The following is a 10,498-nucleotide window of genomic DNA, read 5'->3' as shown; positions in this document are numbered from 1 at the left end:
TCTTTTTATACACTGTGAAGATGTGTTTCTGCTAAGGCACCTTATGATTGGTTTAATAAAAAACTGAATGGCCAATAGCTAGGCTGGACTTCCAGGGAGAGCAAGGAACATTAAGGGAAGAGTCTGAGAGGTAGGGCATTTGCCAGCCAGACACAGAGGAAGTGAGACCTACTATATTGAGGAGAGGTAAAGAGCCAAATGTCAAAACGTAGATTAATTTAAATAGGTTAAAGTTTTGAGAACTAGTTGGGAAGAAGGTTAAGTTAAGGCCAAGCTTTCACAATTCATAAAAGTCTTCGTGTCATTATTTGGGAGTTGGAGGTCCAAAGAAAGTCCCACTGCAACATTTACTGAGCTTCTCCTTTAGAGGAGGCTGTATTTTAAGCTCAACTTTCCCAAAGAGAATACCGGTAGACAAAACACGTATGTTCTCCCAGAATTCATACTTTTGCAGCCTAACTCCAGGAAGTGGGGCTGAGGTGCCTCCATCCTGGTCTCATAAATAGCAGTGCTCTGATGAGGGATTTCGGGAGATGCCCTCCCAGTTCCTGCCATGTGAGGTTATAGTGAGAAGAACCAGCAGTCAGAACCCACTCTGCCAGACCACCGACTCCCCGGAACAGTAGAAATAAATTTTTGCTTGTATAAAAATCACTATCAGACCAAGTGAGGGAAGGGTTAGCAAGAGGCTAATGGTGTTCAAGTATTTGTAATAAGCCTCCATTTTGAGCACACCTTTTTAAGAACTGCATTTAAACGACTGAAGACAATCCTCTATGATCTACACAGAACTCCCTATTTGAGGACAATCGTAGGGGTGTTTCAGTGACTCTGAAGGGAAGAAACATGCATTTTACTGCACCGGTAGGTCCTGATGCTGGTCAGAATGTGTCTTCATGGATAACTAAGACAAAACCCAACAAGCTCAAAAAGCCACACAGCAAAAATGCTGCCAGAAGTAACCAGAACATTTCCTTTGGGACTGTGAGCTTTCTCAGGACTGAAGGTCTCGTGACCTTTTATCTCCCAAATTCTATTTTTCATTAGTAATTTCTGTGGAAAACACACACACACACACACACACACACACACACACACACACACACACTCCACACACCCCTTACATACCTATCCGCTTCTATTCCTCCCCACCCAGGAAATATCACTGTAGTGAAGAGAAAATGAATCAGCGATCTTCAGAGGGCTGTATGTAGATTGTGCAGTGGACAGCTACAGAGACCGACCCTACAGCCCCACCCCCATCCCCCGGAAGACTTTGTCACACTGGCTTCGTGGTGGCGGATGGTCAGCACGCATTTGGGAAGAAGGAAAGTTTTGGGCTACTCTTGCTAGGACTCAAGGCGTCCCCACAGATGGCGTGGGGACTCAGAACCCACTAGAGAGAAGCATACACAGTGAGAGTCTAGTGTGGCCGCAGCCCCTCCTGGGTTGCGGACTGAGTGACAGGCAAAGGACGCGCCTGCATCCTCCGCCGCCTCCCCGAGGCTGTGCACTGTGGAAGGCGGGACCACCCGGGGCTGATACACCCGGGATCCGGGTTCTCAGACTTAGGGGTGCAGGCGGCCAGACCCGAGCCTCCCAGCCGGTGGCTCCCGCGCTCCAGCTGCCAAACTGTGCCTCACTCCCCATCACAAGTTTGCCTAGCTCTGGCCAAGTAGTCGAGTCTGGGAACCAGACGCTGCTTGTGCCTTGGGCGGCTCTGGACATGGCCTGGCTGGAGGTTTTACCCTACGTTTGTGGATGGCTGATTCTCCGCAGCTGTCTCCTGGTCGGAGCGCAGGTAAGAACTGGGGTACTGGCGACTGCTTCTTCAACCCGCGATGCAAGCCTCTCTCCAGCATCTTACCGCGCTCTCACCAGCATCCTTTATAGGCGGGAGGTCCCTGGCTCCGGGCGTTCTACCAGCGTTTGGGATCGGGGAATGCACAGCTGGAATGGGAAGAACTTTGTTCTTCCACGGAATTCCCGGGATATTTGTTTTAACCACCCCAGTGGTTTTTGTCTGTTGTTAATTCACCATCGTGTTTGAGGGCTTAAAACTTCTAGGATCAATGGTACAGTGTAAAAGTGTAACTCTCTTTCTCTAATACAGGAGCAAAGGAGCTAGACCTAATACAAATACCGCTCCATTCTTGGGCTGAGTAGCGGTGGTCTTGTAATTTTCCTATTGCCACTGTCGTTTGGGGATTTTCTGGGAGATCTCTCATAATGGGGCTCTTCAATGTGGTGCAAGGAAAAGTTCATCCTCATTTATTGTTTTAGTCAAAGTATATATAAGGTTCACAGTTTTATTTTTTTCAGATGAACTAACTAGAAAAATGCTTGCAGTAGTGTTCTGCCGGTTGAGTCCTGAGAAAACAGATCCGAGATTATATCTCTCCGATTCAGTAGAGGGCGCACGTTGATCATCAAATAAAGATTCAATTGGGTTTTTAAAAAACCTTTCCTTTGGCAGTTAAATGCACCCATGAATACGTTCCTTTGGTACTTAAAACGATGTCTTTGACTTTTAAATGACCAACTTAAATTTTAATATTCAGAAGATATAGTTAAAAATAACTAATCTGCCATAGTCATAGCCACATAAAATCAGAAGGTATTTCTAGAAAATACGTGTCCTGAAAAATACTATCCTTTACCTCACATAATCAGAACGTTTCATGAAGACTTATTATGTTTGAAAACAAAACAGCAACAACAACAAAACTAAATAGTGTCATTCAATGGGCACTTAAAAATAGGTTGGTTCTTTTAAGTTTGAAAGAAGCCTCCAAACGAATGGAAGAACTACGGGTGTCTGCGGGAAAGCCTACTAGACTGGATCGTAAATTTCCATTAGAGTTATAGGACTTTGTGATCTCTAAGGTGCCTCCTACATTCCTTCCAATAAAATATTTGGATAAAATTCAAAACCACTATCTTTCTGTTTAAGGGGCAGATCTACTCTGACCCTCTCTTGTACTCAGTGTTCTGAATTTCTTCTCTTAAGAAATGAGAGATATTATTTAGTTCAATAAAGAAATGAATCACTGTGAAATCATGAGCAGAATATTTCATTTGCCTTTTGCTCTCAATAAAACAAGTAGAACCTCAGTTTGTGGTGATGTTCCTGTTTCCCTTGGACTGTCTCCTGTGGTGTCGCAGAGGCTCTTTCTCTGCCCACTAGAGGCCAGTGGCATCCCCCCGGCTCTCACTGGGACAGTAGTAAACATTTGTAGATATTGCCAGATGGCTTTGGGTGTTGAAATTCCTCCTGGTTGGGAATTTTTTTTAACACTGATTTCTCTCTCTCTCTCTTTTCTTACCTCTCTCTCTCTCTCTCTCTCTCTCTCTCTCTCTCTCTCTCTCTGTGCATGTGTAGGGATTCATAAACCTACAATATGATGACATATTACATACTACATTTTTAATCTTAAAAGAAAAACTGTAGGTTTGAATAAGTTACCTTTTTACATATTTATACATCCTCTGACCTTCAGTATTTTGTCTTAGAATTATATTGGACTTTTTTTTTAATTCTGTAATTCTTGACTTATTGTATTAGTTTATGGATATTATACATTCTGAAATTTCATTAGTTAATAGGAATAATAATAGAGCTGAAGCACATTGTAGGTATTATTTAATCAAATGTTACCCACTGATTCTATTAGCTAAAGAGTAAGAGACAAGGTATTTATGAAAAAAATGCATCTGTCTTGATTTATCTTCGGAGTGCTAAGTAGGTGATGAATATATTCAGAGCCATACATATATTTAAAAAATATAAAACATTGAGAAAACACCAAAGAAGACTAATTTAAGTAGAATAGACTAGTATAGAATAAATGTTTAATTATCAATTGACATTGGATCACATCACAAAATAGATAACATGGATCAGTGCTCATTGATTCTTGTAAAGATAGATGTCATTTTTGTAAATAAGTAGTCTTTCCTTAAGGCACAATTCAGGACTCATGCACTCATAACTTGGATGTCGTTGCAGAGTGCAGCAGTGCATGACTTAAAGCCAGATGATCACATGATAGCAAGTGCCACCGTATGCGTTTCTATACTGTGCTAGTGGGTCTCCCTGGAGACAGACTTAGAGTCAGAGATAAGGGTGTAAGAGTTTTGTCGAGGGAGTGGAGAATGCCCATGAGAAATGAAAGGACATAAAACAGGAGAGAGTTAAGACCTGTGGTGCTGGCTGTAAGGCAGACTGGTGATGTGGGATTCTCCTCTGTATGCTGTGAATATTATCGGTTAATGAATAAAGCTGCTTTGGGCCTATTGCAGCCCAGAATAGGGCAAAGCAGGAATTCCGAGCAGATAGATATATGTAGGTGACGCAGGAGACAGATGCTGGACACCGGACAGAAACTTACCGGTAGGCCACAACCATTTGTTGATACACAGATTAATAGATATGAGTTAATTTAAGATATAATGGCTACCTAGCAATATGTTTAAATGATTGGCCAGGCGGTGCTTTAATTAATACAGCTTCTGTGAGGTTATTTTGGGTCTGGGTTGCCAGGAACGAACAAGTAGCTTCTGATGCCAATTTGTGGCTGACTACATTCACGTAAAACCTGAGAAAGCTTGGAAAGGAATTCTAGACACAGAAGAACAGAGTTGAGCATGGCTTCTTGGTAGCCTCACTTTTTTATTCCTGGATGGGCTCTGTTTCCTGGCGACGAGCAGGGGTGTCACAACTGTTTTAAGAGAGGTCTTCCTGATTCAGCATTAGCATCAAAACAAAAACAGAAGTGAAACCCCACATGGTTTCAAAATGGCGGCTTCCTGGTTCATGCTAGTTGCGGGAACAGCTCTGGCTCTTTCAGGAGGCTGAGCACTTAAATGGGGTCAGTGAGCAGCATGTTACAAATTGCTTAATGGTGACACAGACCCGCTATGACCCTGGAGCTGGGCAATGTGCATGGCTCCCAGAGGCAGTGAACATGCCTCCACCATGGTAATAGGCAGTGCACGGAGTTGTTTCTAGCCATGCCCACTTAGCCTGTTTTTGTTGTTGTTTGTTTGTTTGTTTTTAAGTGCTACTAGTCAAAAAATAATTACAGATAAACATTCAATAAAGACAAATCCAGATGGAAAAGACCTCTAAATGGGTCACGGTGTTGGATAAATGTACATAGGCTTGGGAGAGAGAAGGAATAGTTATAAAAAGAAGTAAATAGTTTAAAAAAAAACAAAGTCTTTAAAGGGACAGAGTACAGACAGTCATAGATTAAAGGAGTAAAAAAAGCCTTGTAAGTATAAAAAATACACAGTGAGACTGGGTTATGTATACTATTGTATTTTCTTTGAATTTTTTGACTGAAGGAGCTAAGTACAGAGAGATATTTCATTGTATGGGCTGCTACTCTAGAGCAACATATGTACTTTTTTCTTTTTTTATTGATTTTATTGAGCTATACATTTTTCTCTGCTCCCTTCCCTTCCTCTAACCCCCTTTCAACCCTTTCCCATGGTCCCCATGCTACCAATTTACTCAGGAGATATTGTGTTTTTTCTATTTCCCATGTAGATTAGATTCATGTATGTCTCTTTTAGGGTTCTCATTGTTGTCTAGGTTCTCTGGGATTGTGATTTATAGGCTGGTTTTCTTCACTTTATGTCTAAAAGTCACTTATGAGTGAGTACAAATGATATTTGTCTTTCTGGGTCTGGGTTACCTCACTTAATATGATGTTCTCTGGATCCATCCATTTGCCTACAAATTTCAAGATGTCATTTTTTCTGCTGTGTAGTACTCCATTGTGTAAATCTACCACATTTTCCTTATCAATTATTTGGTCGAGGGGCATTTAGGCTGTTTCCAGGTTCTGGCTATGACAAACAGTGCTGCTATGAATATACCAACATATGTACTTTAAAGGTATCTTGGCTTCAAAATTTGGGTCTAAGGATATGTTGTTTTGGAAAAGAGGTTCTGCTTTTGTTTCCACAGAAGATGAGAACCTGTGGATTCCTTCCAGACTAATGTGGTTTGATGGACCAAGACCGTCCAAAAGGTCTTCATGAACACCCCAAAATACTTCACCCAATAAAAAGCAGTTTGGAGAGAACTATGCCCAAATTCCCAAATACTGTTTATAAATGTTTGTTCACATTATAAAGGGGATATGCTATAGAGATGAATACTTTGCATTGGTATGGATCTTGATTTATTAATACAAATTTAAGGTCAATTTATATATATATATATATATATATATATATATATTCCTGCTCTTGATTAAGGTATTATGTTTATGCAGCTCATTTAGAAATGTAATATATAATTAAGAAATAGAGGTTAATAGATAATCATCTATAATAGTCAAGCTCCTAATCATGTTAGTTAGGTTTTCTAGATGTACAGAGATATATTTCAGATAGATAGGTATTCTTCAAACCTTTCAAAGACTAACAGAATACAGCCTTTAAAATGTTTTAAAAACTTAGGACTTTGTGTGACAATGAGACACATCTGCTCCTGGCACCACCAATCTACTTTAAGAGGAAGATGAATATTGAAGAGGCTTCTTATGGAGTTTGTTAGCCATTTGGGCAAGAAACTGCTCTTGCCTGGACTGCTTGATGTTATGCTGTATGAACTGAACATTCAAGACCCACAGAAAAATGACTGGTGAACTTGACAAAAGGTGAGATGATCCTTTGGGGTTCCTGCTTCATGAAAGAGTCTGCCAGACATTCTGCAGGACACAGAAGAAAATGACTGACAGATTGCCAGTACAGCTTGAACTGTCTTTGAAATTTCCTGCTTCATGGAAAAGTCTGCTGGATACTATGTGCCCACAGGCTGAAGATGGATGTCACAATGTTGCAGAAGAACTTTGGGTGTGTGTCCAGGCAGCGAGATGTTTCTCAATTCTAGAGTTTTGGAAGTTGCTTACAATGCACTTCCTGTTAACTTGGGTAATATTTTATCCTTCTGGAGTCTTTTATGGATTTGAAGAACAGATAGTTGTAGTTTTCCTTAGTTTTGACAAAAGATAAAGTAGATATAAATATTGTAACTATAATCTCGCTTGATAACTGTGTTGTTGTTTGTAATCTTGGTATGTTAAAGTTAAAACCTTCCTTTTTATTTAGACAGGAAAGGGAAGGTGGTGTGGGATTCCCCTCTGTAAGCTGTGAATACCATTGGTTAATGAATAAAGTTGCTTTGAGACTATTGCAGAGTAGAATAAGGCAAGAAGGGAATTCCAAGCAGATAGATGTAGAGAGAGAGAGAGTAGGCAGAGTCAGAGAGAAGCCACAGGTGCCACAGGAGACAGATGCTGGATGGAACCTTACTGGTAGGCCACAAGATTAATAGAGATGGGTTAATTTAATATGTAAAAACTGGCTAGCAATATGCTTAAGTGACTGACCAAGCAGTGTTTCAATTAATATATTTTCTGTGAGGTTATTTCGGGTCTAAGTAGCCAGGAATGAAAAAATATCCTCTGCCAATAGACTGATGCACAGTGTGGATTCTGGGAAGCATGATATAAAAGATCACGGTGTCTGGAAAAACTCCCAGGAGCTCATGCTGTGGATGGGAGTATGTAAAGCCTGTGTGATACCTGATGCAAGCAGAGACCAATGGCAGATTTTGCTTTCCTGCTGCCACTCTGGAGTGTTAGCGCTGATGTGGGCCTTATCTAGCAAGGGGAAGAACAGCTTCAGGAACCTGGGTCACTCACTCAGATCACACTCCATCTTCAGTAAACCCTTGTGTACAGACCTACTTCTCTCTGCTTTTATTGTCCCTGTCTGTGCAGTGAGACAGGTGTCTGTGAGTGCTACAGACCTATTCTGAAGATCCAGTCTTCTGGAAGGTCAAACGTCTTAGTGGATGGTAAAAAAATGATAATCTATGACTCCACTTACTTATTGACTAGACACCCAATAATGCATCGAGCACTTTGGTGTCTCATTTAATTCCCACAATAACTCCACGAGATAAGCACCGTCATTACGTTTTTATAGATGGAGAAAGTGGGCTGAGATGTCAGAGAATGTACAAATGCAGACAGCTGCCATTAAATCACCATGATTTGCTGGGCGGTGGTGGCGCACGCCTTTAATCCCAGCACTCGGGAGGCAGAGGCAGGCGGATCTCTGAGTTCGAGGCCAGCCTGGTCTACAAGAGTTAGTTCCAGGACAGGCTCTAGAAACTACAGGGAAACCCTGTCTCGAAAAACCAAAAAAAAAAAAAAAAAATCACCATGATTTGCCCTTTGGCTTCAGAGCTTCCATCCCATGCTGGGGCCCTTTTTGTGGATGTCAGGGAGGCACCCCTCAGCTAAATTGTGTGCACACACCCTCTTGGCTCAGTAATGCTCTCCCCTGAGAGGTAGCCCATAGAATTCCTCACCTTCATCTATAATGAGCACCAAAGCAGGTCTGTGCTGCTATAGACATGGGCACAATGCGTTAAATATGCTCTTGCTAACGTGATGAGACCACAAAGCAGGAGGAGAGGTGACAGAGAAGTCGTGGGATAATGAGAAAACTCCACTTACACACATACATAATACACAGTACTAACACATGCTGTGTAAACATGTACAGATAAAAGTGCATGTTTCACAGAAACATATGTGGGGGTAGAGAATTGTGAGTGCAAAGTAAGGGATAAAGTGGACAAATCAACTCATTAAGTCACCATACACTGTGTGCCCCAGTCCCCAGGGCAGTCCTAAGAGACAGAAGTACCACAGAGCCATCACCAGTAGACAGAGCTATGGAGACAGTCCTGGGTCGTGGGCAGCTAGGGAACTCTTTGTTTTAGCCGACTGACATTTGACTGTTGATTATTGCCCCATTGTGCAGAGGATAGTTTTTTCCCCTCCTGCTGACTGCCAGGGCTCTTGTCATTTGTCTTCTAGTGAAAAGTACAAGAAATTTTATGTCCCTGATAGGATGAATTTCTGTGGAGTTCTTATTGGATGCACTAACTCTGGGCTATCTCTTCAGCTCCAGTAGCCCAGAGGCAAAGGGATGGAAGGGAGCTAGACTTTGTTTTTTCTTTGCAATGCATAAGTCATTTTTAACTTCTTAGCACTTTTCTCAAATATTTGTGACTAAATCTCTAACATCCTGTTTATTTTCCTGCCTCTGGCTTCAGTTGTGTGGTCAACTGCTAGAATACGGGATGCTTCTTCTTCTCCAGTCTTTCCCCCTTTTGTCACCTCTCTGGGTTAGTCCTTATTTTTTTTTTATTTAAAGTGGCACTTCATTTACTCTCTTTTGAGTCTCCCCCCCACTGTGAAACAGCAGTAATAATATCATTTATGCACAGAATGTGAGAGTCTTGATTTAAAAATGTACAAACAAGAAGAAAATGAAAGTATCAGCTCTTTCTTTTCTCCTGACTGGATTAGCCAAACTCTTTTCAATAAAACGTGATTGGCTGAGATTAGGTGCTGCTGCAGGCTTTTGAATTGGCAGGAGGGAGACTTAATTGGTGGGGCCATTCCCTCCATCTGCCATGCTCCCCTTTTATTCCTTATGATAGCTCCGAACCTGATTTCTTTCTGATAGCAATCAGGTCCTTTAACCATATCACATATGACTATTATAAAGTGTATATTATTAAGAGTATTTGATTAATATATGTGTTAGTGAGGATTTTCTGGAGGAACAGAACCAATGGCATAATGCATATTAAAGATTTATTTAAACCTCATCTTATGCTAAAATAGCAGCAACAGCTGAATTATATCCCAAGAAGCTGAGAACCTGGTGCTTGCTTGGTCCTTGAGGCTTAGAGCCTCAGCAGTTTTGATATGTTGTTGAAAACCCAAAATGGTCATGGAGAGTCCTTTGGTCCTTACTTTTCAGTGGAAGCCTGGAAACACTAGTTCTGATATCAGCAAAGGAGTTATCATCAGCAGCATCAGAACTGCCACAGGGAAGGGCAAGCAAAGTCAGAAGGTGAGTGGGGAACTGTCCTTCCGCCATCCCTTCGTATCTGCTACCAGGAGGTGCCACTCACAGTTGGGGTTCATCTTCCCACATCAGTTAAGGCGCTCAGAACAATTCTTCACAGAAGGCTCTCTACCAAGGTGATTCTAACTTGTGGCAAGTAAATTCCTATGAAAACCAACTATGATAATCAACTTCCTTCTTTGACACTGATGAAAAATCAGAGAATCAGAAAACAATTATAGCCATCTTGTTTAGCAGAAAACATAGTAAGGATGCCCTGAAAATTATACAACTGAATTCCAGCACCTTAGGTTCATAGTCTCTCATTCTCTGTGAGCCTATTTTACTTAACAAATTCCATAGACTTGCTAAGGACTTTCTTCATGTTACCTGGTTAAGTATACAACTGGCCGAGTTTCTCTTCAAAAACAATATAATATTTGTTCTTTGTATAGATCCTAGAAAACTGAGAACCTTCCCCAACCAAAAATACAATGGCAGCTCATATCAGTTCAACCCAGTGTGTGCCCCGAGGGCCTCTCATGAT

The 10,498-nt window shown here is 41.4% G+C and overlaps 1 protein-coding gene across 1 annotated transcript in view; it reads left to right on the top strand.

Moving 5' to 3' along the window:
* The first annotated feature begins 1,726 nt into the window (after window positions 1-1,726).
* The window catches only part of Pth2r (parathyroid hormone 2 receptor), a 79,178-nt gene continuing 70,406 nt past the window's right edge, over window positions 1,727-10,498 (top strand). Inside the window, exon 1 of the mRNA XM_038341057.1 lies at window positions 1,727-1,801. Within this exon, the coding sequence (XP_038196985.1) occupies window positions 1,727-1,801 (75 nt within the window). The remainder of the gene's footprint in view (window positions 1,802-10,498) is intronic.

Source organism: Arvicola amphibius, chromosome 8, assembly GCF_903992535.2.
Source record: "Arvicola amphibius chromosome 8, mArvAmp1.2, whole genome shotgun sequence".
In the NCBI taxonomy this organism is placed as follows: Eukaryota; Metazoa; Chordata; class Mammalia; order Rodentia; family Cricetidae; genus Arvicola; species Arvicola amphibius.
Note: the sequence above shows the minus strand (reverse complement) of the source record. Positions and strands in the feature narration are given on the sequence as shown.